This window comes from Aotus nancymaae, unplaced genomic scaffold, assembly GCF_030222135.1.
Source record: "Aotus nancymaae isolate 86718 unplaced genomic scaffold, 86718_ANA_hifiasm-v0.15.2.pri h1tg000083l, whole genome shotgun sequence".
Lineage (NCBI taxonomy): Eukaryota > Metazoa > Chordata > Mammalia > Primates > Aotidae > Aotus > Aotus nancymaae.
Window position 1 is genome coordinate 7,950,633 of NW_026988498.1, and position 13,044 is coordinate 7,963,676.

The following is a 13,044-nucleotide window of genomic DNA, read 5'->3' on the forward strand; positions in this document are numbered from 1 at the left end:
GACCTTAGGCAACGTACTTACCCTCCTTAAGCTTCATTTTATTAATCTGTAAAATAAGAACCATAAAACTTACTTCATTGGGACTGTCTTAAGGATAGATGCTAATGTATTCTAAATAATGCCTGATATATAAGAACTCAAGAAACAGCAGCCACCTGAAGGTTTTCAACTTTAAAAAATGGAGTATTATCCTACCATGAAAAGAAGTTTTTATTTTTCTGAGACACAGTCTTGTTCTGTCGCCCAGGCAGGAGTACAGTGCCCACAATCTTGGCTCACTGCAACCTCTACCTTTTGGGTTCAAGTGATTCTCCTGCCTCAGCCTCCTGAGTAACTGGGATTACAGGTGTGCACAACCATGCCCCACTAATTTCACATGAAAAAAAATTTTTCTAAATAAACAGCCAGGCGCAGTGGCTCATGCCTGTAATTCCAACATTTTGGGAGGCTGAGGCAGGCGGATCACCTGAGGTCAGGAGTTCGAGACCAGCCTGGCCAACATGGTGAAACCCCATTTCTACAAATACAAAAATTAGCTGGGCATGATGGCGGGTATCTGTAATCCCAGCTACTCAGGAGGCTAAGGTGGGAGAATTGCTTGAACCAAGGAGGCAGAGGTTGCAGTGAGCTGAGATAGCGCCACTGCACTCCAACCTGGGCGACTAAGCAAGATTCCATCTCTAAATAAATAAATAAATAAATAAATAAAATAAACCAGATTACCCAAGACCTCAAATCGTACTCCTTAAAGATTGGTACTATTGCGGGCGGATCACGAGGTCAAGAGATCGAGACCATCCTGGCCAACATGGTGAAACCCCGTCTCTACTAAAAATACAAAAAAATTAGCTGGGGGTGGTGGCACGCGCCTGTAGTCCCAGCTACTCGGGAGGCTGAGGCAGAAGAATTGCTTGAACCCGGGAGGCGGAGGTTGCAGTGAGCCGAGATCGCGCCACTGTACTCCAGCCTGGCGCCTGGTGACGGAGTGAGACTATGTCTCAAAAAAAAAAAAAGATTGGTATTATTATTTAATTTTAATAATTAAAGTACTTTAAGCATGCCTATAGTCAGTGAAACTAACGGAACAAGTAAATTAAGATACTCCCAATTCTTATTCTTTTTTTTTTTTTTTTTAATTTTTAGTAGAGATGGGGTTTCACCATGTTAGCCAGAATGGTCTTGATCTCCTGACCTAGTGATCTGCCCACCCACCCGCCTCAGCCTCCCAAAGTGCTGAGATTACAGGCGTGAGCCACCACACCCGGACCGATACTCTCAATTCTTAAAGTGCTGCATCCGGGGCACTATATTTCAAATAATGTTTTTTTTTCCCAAAAATATTCCAATCTTCACATTCCCTCACATCAGTAACTACAATCAACCGCCTTACTTCATCTGAGCAGCTGCTGCTTCTTCTTCCTGACGTTTGGCCTGCTCTTCTTGCTTCTTTCTCTCTTCTTCTTGATGTTTCTTTTTCTCTTCTTCTTTTTTCTTTGATTCTTCCTCTGCCTTTACCTTTTCTTCTTCCTTTTTCTTGCGTTCCTTGTCTTCCTTTTTTCTCTTATCATCTTCCAGTCTCTTCTTCTTGTCTTCGGGGGCCTTGCTGACTTCCTTCTTGACAGTGAGCTTAATATCGTCTTTTGGCTTCTCCTTGCTGCTCACTGGCCGCCTTTCACTGCAGTCTTTTTCCTTGTTATTTGGTAAAGGGTCTTTTTCTTCCATACTTGCTGGCTTTTTACGCTCAGCTGGCATTATGTGACCCAGGACAATCTGTAAGAGGAAAAGAATGTCAGTATCGTAGATGCAGTAACTTTTTTAAATGATAAGACACTATTTTTTAAATAGAACATATTAATGCAGCTTGGCAATTTTAAAAGAGTAAATAAAGGCATGTAAAATGAATATTATTTCTGTGATAACATAAGTTATTGGTCACATTCCACATCCTATCATTAGTTATGCCCATGTCTAAGTACTTGTTTTTCACTTTTTTTTAAACAGAGTTTCACTCTTGTATCCCAGTCTGGAGTGCAATGGCACAATCTTGGCTCACTGCAACCTCCACCTCCCGGGTTCAAGTGATTCTCCTACCTCAGCCTCCCGAGAAGCTGGGATTACAGGCATGTGCCACCACGCCCAGCTAATTTTGTATTTTTAGTAGAGACCTGGTTTCTCCATGTTGATCAGGCTGGTCTCGAACTCCTGACCTCAGGTGACCGCCTGCCTCAGCCTCCCAAAGTAATGGGATTACAGGCGTAAGCCACCACGCCCAGCCGTTCTTTACTTTTTTTTTTTTTTTGAGATGGAGTTTCGCTCTTGTTACCCAGGCTGGAGTGCAATGGCGTGATCTCGGCTCACCGCAACCTCCGCCTCCTGGGTTCAAGCAATTCTCCTGCCTCAGCCTGCTGAGTAGCTGGGATTACAGGCACGCGCCACCATGCCCAGCTAATTTTTTGTATTTTTAGTAGAGACGGGGTTTCACCATGTTGACCAGGATGGTCTCGATCTCTTGACCTCGTGATCCACCCGCCTCGGCCTCCCAAAGTGCTGGGGTTACAGGCGTGAGCCACCGCGCCCGGCCCCGTTCTTTACTTTTTATAAGGAAAAATCCAAGCCGAAACAAAAGTAGAGAGTATAATATACGGAACCTCCACGTACTCATCACTCAGATTCAGCTACTATCAACTCCAAAACAATATGTCATTTGATTATAAATACCGTAGAATGTATCTGTGAACATTTTGAGTCAGATTTAACCCTAGCATTTGACAACCATGATGAGATGGTGGTTCACTATTTCATACAATATTCAATGTATTTCGGCTGAGAAAGGAAACATAAACAAGCCCTTGCTTCCTATAAATCAACAGACAAAACAGAAGAGCAGACTCCCAAATCGCACTTCATTGCTCTAACCTTATCATCAAACATTCGGATGCAAAAACAGTAAACTACCTCAAATTAAACTGGACTTTTAACCTCTTCATCTGGATTAGTCAAAGTTGATTTATAAATAAACGTGAACATAAAATCCTTATGTTCTGTGCTGTATCTGCCAATACAGAGTAGCTATCGCCCAGGGTTTCTAAAGTTCAGCACCACTGACAGTTTGGGCAGCATAATTCTTTGGTTTTAGAGGGAAAGGGCCACCATGTGCACTTAGGAGCTTTAGCAGTGTCCCTGCCTGCTATGCAGTGCAGACAAGTAGCTTCTCCCTCATTTTGACAACCAAATATAACTCCAGACATTGCTAAATATCCTTTGGGGACAAAATCGTTACCCAAAAACTACTGCGCTAGTCATATGTGGTTACTTAAATGGAAATTAATGAAAATTAAATAAAGTTTGAAATTCTGTTCTTCAGTCAGTATCTGTATTTCAAGTGCTCAATTCCACGTGTGACTAATGGCTACCATACATAGCAGGGCAGATACAGAACACTTCCACAGAAAGTTCTACTGGATAGCACTGGCCTACAGTACAGGCTTATTTATAGTTAACTGAAAGTAACTGTGGAACAAAAAAATGTATTTTGGAGGAAAATTCTGGATTTTTCTTTTCTAAAATTATATTTCTCTACTCAGAACTAGCTGTCTAATTTTTTTTACGCACAGTGCTTCATGTTTTAACTCCTAAATTATGTAAGAGTTGTATATAAGAAAATCAAAATTCTATTTCAGAAGTAGAAAATTACCTAAACTTCTCAGTTTTTTGTTTTCTCTTTAAGACAGTGTCTCGGCCGGGCACAGTGGCTCACGCTTGTAATCCCAGCACTTTGGGAGGCCGAGGCGGGCGGATCACCTGAGGTCAGCAATTCGAGACCAACCTGGCCAACATGGTGAAATCCTGTCTCAAAAAAATAAATGAATAAAAAGTAAAAAAAAAAAAAAAAAAAAAAAAAGACAATATCTCACTTTGTCACCCAGGCTGGAGCACAGTGGCACAATCACAACTCACTGAAGTCTCGACCTCCTGGGCTCAAGTGACCCACCTGCCTCAGCCCACCAAGTAGCTGGGACTGCAAGCAGTCACCACCACACCCAGCTAACTGTTGTATTTTTAGTAGAGACGGATTTCCTCATGTTGATCATGCTGGTCTCCAGCTCCTAAACTCAAGTGATTGATCCACCCACCGGGGCCTCCCAAAGTGCTGGGATTACAGGTGTGAGCCATTGTGTTGGCCTTTCATTTTTTTTTCTTTTTTTTTTTTTTTTCTGGAGTCTGGCTCTGTTGCCCAGGCTGGAGTGCAGTGGTGGGATCTTGGCTCACACTACAACCTCCACCTCCCAGGTTTAAGTGATCCTCCCACCTCAGCCTCCCAAGTAGCTGGAATTATAAGCATATGCCACCACACTCAGTTGATTTTTGTATTTTTAGTGAAGATGGGGTTTCACCCTATTGGTCAGGCTGCTTGAACTTCTGACCTCAAGTGATCCACCTGCCTTGGCCTCCCAAACTGCTGGGATTACAAGCATGAGCCACAGCACCCGGCTGGCTTTCAGTTTTTTTATTAAAAGCTACAGTACACTTAAATATTTTCAAATATAAGTTTTAAATTACAGCACTTAAAACTAAGTTACCAAAAAAAATCATTTGCAATATCAATATTTTTTAAATACAAAAAGACTTTACCTCAGTACTCTAACAAAATGTTAGTATCACAGAAAGCAACCTAGGCCAATAGAAACACTAATGTTTGCAGGTACATGCCACAGCCTGTATCTTCTCATAACTACCTTTTCCTTCTACTTTTTCTTTCACCCTCTCATTGCTCTCCACTCCCTTGTTCTATGCATTTATTTTGACAATGACACCTAAAAGCTTTAGTTAACCCCACTGGTGAAACTCAGAACCAAAAAAAAAAGGCTCTTGGTCCTATTTAAAAAATCAGCCAGGTGCAGTGGCTCACGCCTGTAATCCCAGCACTTAGGGAGGCTGAGGTGGGTGGATCACCTGAGGTCTGGAGTTCCAGACCAGCCTGGCCAACATGGTGAAACCCCATCTCTACTAAAAATACAAAAAATTAGCCAGGCATGGTAGTGGGCGCCTGTAATTCCAGATACTTGGGAGGCTGAGGCAGGAGAATTGCTTGAACCTGGGGGTGGGAGGTTGCAGTGAGCCGATATTGCGCCATTGCACTCAAGCCTGGGCAACAAGAGCGAAACTCCATCTTAGGGGAAAAAAACCGTCATTACGGGCCGGGTACTGTGGCTCATGCCTGTAATCCCAACACTTTGGGAGACCGAGGTGAGCGGCACCTGAAGTCAGGAGATCGAGACCTATCTGGCAACATAGTAAAACCCCATCTCTACTAAAAATACAAAAATTAGCTGGGCATGATAGTGGCGCCTGTAATCCCAGCTACTGGGGAGGCCGAGGCCGAATTGCTTGAACCCAGAAAGCAGAGGTTGCAGTGAGCCACAATTGTGCCACTGCACTCCAGCTTGGGTGACAGAGAGAGAACATCACACACACTCTTACCTTTAAAATATGAAAAAGCATTATAACTACACCAAGAAAACATTAACATTTATATTATCTATTTTTTAAATTTTAAAATACTGTTAATTAAAAATAGAGACAAGGTCGGTACGTTGCCCTGTCTGGTCTCACACTCCTGGGCTCAAGGGGTCCTCCCACCTCAGCCTTCCAAAGTGCTAGGATTACAAATACAAACCACCAGCTGCCATCTTGCATCCCCACGTGTGTGCGCCTAATCTCAGCTGGTCCACCCGAGACCCCCTGAGCACCAACCCTAGTCCCCCGCGCGACCCCTTATCCGCTCCGACAAGATGAAAGAAACAATGAACCAGGAAGAACTCGCCAAACTGCAGGCACAAGTGTGCATTGGTGGGAAAGGAACTGCTCACAGAAAGAGGAAGGTGGTTCATAGAACAGCCACAGCAGATGATAAAAAACTTCAGTTATCCTTAAAGAAGTTAGGGGTAAACAATATCTCTGGTATTGAAGAGGTGAATATGTTTACAAACCAAGGAAGAGTGATCCACTTTAACAACCCTAAAGTGCAGGCATCTCTGGCAGCGAACACTTTCACCTTTACAGGCTATGCTGAGACAAAGCAGCTGACAGAAGTGCTACCCAGCATCTTCAACCAGCTTGGGGCAGACAGTCCGACTAGTTTAAGAAGACTGGCTGAAGCTCTGCCCAAACACTCTGTGGATGGAAGAGCACCACTTGCTACTGGAGAGGAGGATGATGATGAAGTTCCAGATCTTGTGGAGAATTTTGACGAGGCTTCCAAGAATGAGGCAAACTGAATTGAGTCAACTTCTGAAGATAAAACTTGAAGAAGTTACTGGGAGCTGCTATTTTATATTATGACTGCTTTTTAAGAAATTTTTGTTTATGGACCTGATAAAATCTAGATCTCTAATATTTTTAAGCCCAAGCCCCTTGGACACTGCAGCTCTTTTCAGTTTTTTGCTTATACACAATTCATTCTTTGCAGCTAATTAAGCCGGAGAAGCCTGGGAATCAAGTTTGAAACCAAGGTTAATTAAGGCAAGTAAACTTTCGAAGAGACTATAATACTAATACCTACTACTCATGGTACCCTACTAAACATTTTACATACATTTATCTCTAATACTAAAATCTTTATGAGGTGGGTTTTATTTTCTCTATTTTATCAATGAGTAAACTGATACCTGACCAAGTAACTTGACCAAGGCCTCCACAGCTGCTGACAGAACTGGAATCTGAACCCATTCTCTGAACCAAAGAATCCTGAGAGTAACAAATTGTGAGATGGAAGACTTGTTCATAAATACTAACTATGACAAACCATAGAATTATGAATCTCAAGAGTAGAAAGAATCCCTCGTAATGGTTAAGCAGTTCTTACATAATGTTTTTAACTTTTAGCAGACTCTGGCTGAAACATATGGGGACAAGTTAATATCTAAGGTAATAACACAATCTGATTAAGGGATATTAATCATTATGTGAAAAAAATTTTACATAGATTTCCCATTTTGTGATGTGAAGCATCAACAAGTGACATTTCAGCATCACAGGAAACTACAAAGAATGGCATCAGAACTTAAAATTTATGTCTCTTTTTTTTTTTGAGATGGAGTTTTGCTCTTGTTGTCCAGGCTAGCGTGCAATGGCACAATCTCGGCTCACTACAACCTCCACTTCCCGGTTCAAGCAATTCTTCTGCCTCAGCCTCCTGAGTACCTGGAATTATGGGCATGCAACACAATGCTCGGCTAATTTTGTATTTTTAGTAGAGACAGGGTTTCTCCATGTTGGTCAGGCTGCTCTCGAACTCCCGACCACCTGCCTCAACGTCCTGAAGTGCTGGGATTACAGGAATAAGCCACTGAGCCTAGCCTGTCTCATTTTTAAAGATAAAATAAAATCTTAAGTTCTTCTAAGAAAACATTAAGAAATTCACATGGTATCTGACAAACTGACAAAGATCATAATTTATTAGTTCAACAAAGTCCCAAACTTTTATGACTCTTTAATAAGATTCATCTGTTCATTACATTTTGAGTACTTAATATGTGAAATAAACCTACAGTAGACATTCAAAAATTAGACTCGGGGCCAGACACGGTGGCTCATGCCTGTAATCCTAGCACTTTGGGAGGCTGAGGTGGATGGATCACCAGGTCAGGAGACCATCCTGGCCAACGTGGTGAAACCCCACGTCTAGTAGAGTACTTAATTAGCTGGAAGCGCGAGTCCCAGCTACTCGGGAGGCTGAGGCAGGAGAATCGTTGAACCTGAGAGGCAGAGTTGAAATGAGCTGAGATCACGCCACTGCACTCCAGCCTGGGGACAGAATGAGACTCTGTCTCAAAAAAAAGACTCTACCCTACAGCATAATAAAACAGATTCTCCATAAAACCCTTAAGTCCTGATACTGGTATCTTCTTTCAATCACTTAATCCTTACACTACAAGCATACACCCAAAGTATACTTGAAACTAAATTCCCATAAACAAAAAAAATAAGACAAAAATCTAAATTCATGTAGAGACAGCAATGCAACTTGTGAGAACAACAAGCATAGGCTTGGAAGTCAGACAGATGTTAAGTCTGCATCCCAACTCTGCAGCCTGGTGGCTATGGAAATCAGGCAACTTCACTTCTCTGACTCCACTTATTTATCCGCAAGACAGATATACTGCTATCTATCTTGAAGAATTCTTAAAATACTAGCATAGTAACTAGCATGAGGGAGGCATTAATAAATATTCTGTCACAAAGAACACTGAGAAATTCAGCATACAATGAAAGATTTGTAAAGCCAGATAAAGACTATTAGATTTTATCTAATTCTATCCACAATTTTGACATTGCAAGGACAGCAGCAGAGTTACCTACCCAGGATTACACAGTGAGTTTCGTGGCTGGACCAAAACTCACTACCCAGTACTCTTTTTCACTACGTACACTAAAACGAATAAAATATACAAACTATGATTCACCTCAATACATGTTTATTTTATGTCGACTTAAAAAACTGAGCATTAAGTGGTATTTAATAAAATGCTAAAATTCTTTCTTTTTTTAAACGGAGTCTTGCTCTGTTTAAACTTTAACAGTCAAACTTTTCATCTAAAGTGTTTCCAAAAGATTTTCAGGTCAAAACTAGAATTCTAAACAGATCCTTTCTCAAGATAATAAGGAGAAATACAGATGCAGTTGCTAATTAAAAAATAATAATAATAATAAAGAGAAAAAGTCGTGATCTTTTCACTGGAATCCGATTAGCTGTTACCAATTAGTTTGCTGAATACAGTTATATTCAGACTACCCTTAAAAGGGAGCCATGCTTTAAAACCACCTTTCTAGCTCCCAAAATAGTGTCCTGGCACTTGGACTGTATATTTTATGTGGTATTCTAAATATATTCTGAATTTCCAAAAGAAAATAAAACTAATTTACTAGTAAAAGTACTAATGGAGTGTACTGGGGGAGAGGGTACTGAAAGGGGGTGTTTCCCTTTTAAAGACATTCCCCTGCGAAGTACCATATGGATTATGTATGAAATCCCAATCAGAGTGCTCCGAAAATACTCCAGAGTGCGAGAATGCTGTTTTACCTATCAGTTCTCCTATTCAAAATGTTCTAAGGACAGAACAGCACGGGAACACTATCTCCCAGTTTTTGACTTTATTTTTTAAAGAACATCCTTAGTATAAAGGACTCGTTAAGAATTGTTAGAAATTTTACCAGCTCCCAAATATGGAGTCTGACAACGTTAAGAACACCTAAGAACTATGGCAAATGAGATAAAGCGTCAGCGAGGGTTTCACTTTGGTCTGATGCATCACTTCGTGTCGTTTAAGTCCTCTAAGAAGAGCAAGAGAGCTGAAGGTCCCATCACCCCAGCGTGTACCCCAGCTGGCTTTGCTCTGCCAACCTGGGGACCAAATATCCTGTGATCACCTCCTTAGTCCAACAGTCCTAGCAAGAAGAGAGTGCTGGGAGCCTTGAAGGGCTGAAGGCAAAGTGAAGAATCAACCAGCCTATGTGATTCAAAGGAAGTCAACCAAACAGCCCATGCCCACCATCCATCCCCAGATACACCCCAAACCCCTTCCCCTACACACACCTCTCCTACAAACCCCGCTCTGGTGGTGCAGGAACGTCTACACCCACCACACTTCCCCGCCACAACTCCCCTTCCCACGGGTATCCACGGTCACTTTCGCAGACCATCGCTGCCCCAACCCCAACTTCTCGCCCCACACTCCCTAGCCACCAAAGCCTCCCCGGCCGGTCTCCTCACTCCGCATCCTCCCACACAAGCGCCCTCCCCACTTCCTCGCCCTCGCTTCGCTCCCGGCTCTGGAGGAGCTTCCCCCGACCTCCCCTCGCTCTCCTCCACGCCCCCGAACACCTTCGCCCCTCCACCTCGGGCTCCCCGCCTCCAGCCCCAAGGCCCAGCCGAGGCTTGTGGGGCAGGCACCTCCTCCACCGTCCCCCATGCCTGGCCCGGCCCGGGGGCTCCCGCGTTGATGGGAGCTTCGGACAGAGGGGGTCTGAGGAGAACGACGCCGGACCCGCGGTCCCTCCACTGCTCGCCGCCCCCGGAGAGCTGGAGTGCGGAGTCGCCTTTGGGGTCCCCCAGGGAGTAGGAGTCTAGGCCGGTGCCCCCCAGCCTCGTTTCCTCCCGAACGTTGGAGCGGAGGGGAAGGAGGATCCCCGGGACTCACCTCGAGCCTGTTGTCAACATTAGCCCCGGGTTTCCCAGCACCAACTCCAGCGCTCGGGCTCTCCCCTCCCCTCCCCCCACCTATCTCGCAGCCGAGGGCCCGCCTTCCTTCAGTTCCCCCTCCTCCCTCCGCCCGCCCGCCCTCCCGCCCGCCACTCACCAGCGCGGCCGGGCTGCGAGTGGGGGCGGGGCGGAGGGAGGCGAGCGGGGAAAAGGCGGTCCGCGCGACTGCCCGATTAGAAACAGTCTGGGTCGCCCTTCCAGCAGCATGCCGATACCCTCAGCTTGACTCTGGGGTGATGAGTCCGCGGCAAAGACTCATAGAGGTGCCACCCACTTAATGGCTCTTCCAAATTCCCCACTCGATGAGAAGTGCGAATTTTTCAGACAGGCAATGCGTAGGGTGGCCAATACCAGCACCTCAAGCCAGGGCCCCAGCGGAGGGGTGGAGTGTTCCGAGGACCGGGGGCAGGAAGTGGATTGGTCGCCAGGAAAGGGAAAGCGCCTGAATTGGAGCTGCGCAGGCGCAGGCACTTTGAGGGAAGTGCGGGGCGGGGGGAGCGCGAATGGGGCGGGGCGGAGCTCAAGGAAGGCGAGGAAGGGTGGTGGAATACTAGGAGGGTTACGGAGCGCCATTAAGGACAAGCTTGGCCACGTGATTCTCATAGGAGTTTTCTGATGCGGATGTAAGGAATAGGTCTAAGAAGGGAAAGTTTGATTGGACTAATTCGAGGGGAGATGTTGAAGATTTAGAAGATTGGAAACTGGAGAAACTAGAGAATATGGCTGGTTTGGAAGGTGGGAGTCACTTAGGAATGGGTCTAGTTTTTATAGTGCCCTAAAAGACATCGAAACTCCCGCGGGGGAATTTCCAGAAGCAGTTCTAGGTGTTCGACGTAAAAACCACCCCGGGCGAAGAAGAATCAACGCTTTTTCCATACAATTCTTAGAAAGTACCCAGTTCTAGCAAGAAAATAATTTTAAATTATAGTGGAAAGACCTCCCTGAGTTATCAAATGAAATCACCCATTTAAAAAAAATGGCTAGCGTCCACGTTTCTTCTGAATGCGAACCCAGGCCGACCTTTAAAAATGGGTATCAGCAAAAATAAAGCAAAAAATAATAAAATTTTAAAAATGGATATCAGTTTACACTGCTTATTTTCTCCTGAATTGCTGAAATGATGCATCTGGCCGTGCAACAGTGCTAGGTCCTGCCAACATGATCTGAGTAGGTGGCTCTGTCTGGTCGGGAGCCAGAGGAACTGGTCTTGACGTTTGCTTGACATGCGGGGCCCCACCTGGTGTCCAAGCCCACAAAATGAGCTACTACCAACCACAAATACCTAAGGGAAGTCCAGATTGCCTATTATTCAACCTTTGCCCATTTGCCTCTATTTACTGTTTGCTTTCCCATTTACTCTTAGCATGCAAATTATCCTCTCATATTGAGTGTTGCTGCTTCCTGTATTTTTTTTTTAAACCCTATATTTTGGGCCAGCCGTGGTGGCTCACGCCTGTAATCCAAGCACTTTGGAGGCCAAGGCGGGCGAATCACCCTAGGTCGGGAGTTAAAGACCAGCCTGACCAACATGGTGAAATCCCGTCTTTAAAAAAAAAAGAAAAAAAAACCCTATTTTTATACACTACATATAGGTCAATCATTTAAAGGGTAGTAAAAGAGAAAGATGAATACTGCTATTTTGCACCGTTGATAAACAATTATGAGAACTGCCTGCCACACACCATATTGGTGATAGCCACCCACACCTCTCTTCGAGGTTTCCTTTTCTCATTTTGTATGATTACTTTAAGAAGCTTTACATCACTAACGCTCTTTTCAGCCTTAGCCTACCTGCACCCAGGTGAAAAAAATAAAAAAGTAAAAGAAGCTTTACCTGTGGCCGAGCGCAGTGGCTCACGCCTGTAATCTCAGCACTTTGGGAGGCTGAGGCTGGTGGATCAACTGAGGTGTTCGAGATCAGCCTGGCAAACATGGTGAAACCCTGTCTCTACTAAAAATACAAAAGTAGCCGAGCAAGGTGGCAATCACCTGTAATCCTAGCTACTCGGGAAGCTGTCTGGAGAATCCCTTAGAATCTGGGAGGCAGAGGTTGCAGTGAGCTGAGATCATGCCCCTGCACTCCAGCCTGGGCAACAAAGCGAGACTCTGTCTCAAAAAAAAGCTTTACCTCTCTGTTAATAAATATAATAAATCCTTCTCATCCTAAATCAAGTCAAGCTTTGCTTTTAATCAGGTGTTAAAAGGAAATCACCTAAAATCAAAAAAGAGGAAAGCCTTTTTGTTGAGCATTTGCTATTTTACATTTGCAATTTTAGTTAATGACAATCCCCATTTTATAAAAATTGAGGCACAGATTAATTTACTCAGTATCACAAAGCTGCTAAGTATGCTCTCTTCTATTCTACTCAAATCTAACTCCAAAAACCCAAGTTATTTTTGCTATGGCTCTATGCAGACTTTTACATAAACTGAAAATGTTGGCTATCATTTTATTTCGAAATCTCAAGCTAGCCACCAAAAGCCTGATGTGGAGATATCACTGTAATCTCTAGAAAAAACACATCACTCTGAAGAGGCCATCATTTTTGCTTTCTGATAATAATTGAAACTTCCGCAGGGCGTACTGGCTCACCTCTGTAATCCCAGCATTTTGGGAGGCCAAGGCAGGCAGATCACCTGAGGTTAGGAGTTTGAGACCAGCCGGACCAACATATAGAAACCCTGTCCCTACTAAAAATATATAAAGTTAGCTGAGCATGGTGGTGCATGCCTGTGATCCCAGCTACTCAGGAGGCTGAGGCAGGAGAATCGCTTCAACCTGA

At 44.1% G+C, this 13,044-nt stretch overlaps 2 protein-coding genes across 3 annotated transcripts in view; one reads left to right on the top strand and one right to left on the bottom strand.

Annotated features, from left to right (window-relative positions):
* Positions 1-10,305, bottom strand: part of UPF2 (UPF2 regulator of nonsense mediated mRNA decay) — a 125,296-nt gene extending 114,991 nt beyond the window's left edge. For both annotated transcript variants that reach the window (XM_064369041.1, XM_064369042.1), the window contains exons 1-2: positions 10,200-10,305; positions 1,391-1,770 (exon numbers count right to left, since the gene is read on the bottom strand). In XM_064369041.1, the coding sequence (XP_064225111.1) occupies positions 1,391-1,752 (362 nt within the window). In that variant the 5' untranslated portion in view covers positions 1,753-1,770; positions 10,200-10,305. The remainder of the gene's footprint in view (positions 1-1,390; positions 1,771-10,199) is intronic.
* LOC105710858 (transcription factor BTF3-like) lies at positions 5,793-6,476 on the top strand. The gene has a single exon (XM_064369037.1). The coding sequence runs from the start codon at positions 5,793-5,795 to the stop codon at positions 6,276-6,278; it is 486 nt and encodes a 161-aa protein (XP_064225107.1). The 3' UTR covers positions 6,279-6,476.
* Positions 10,306-13,044: the final 2,739 nt, after the last annotated feature.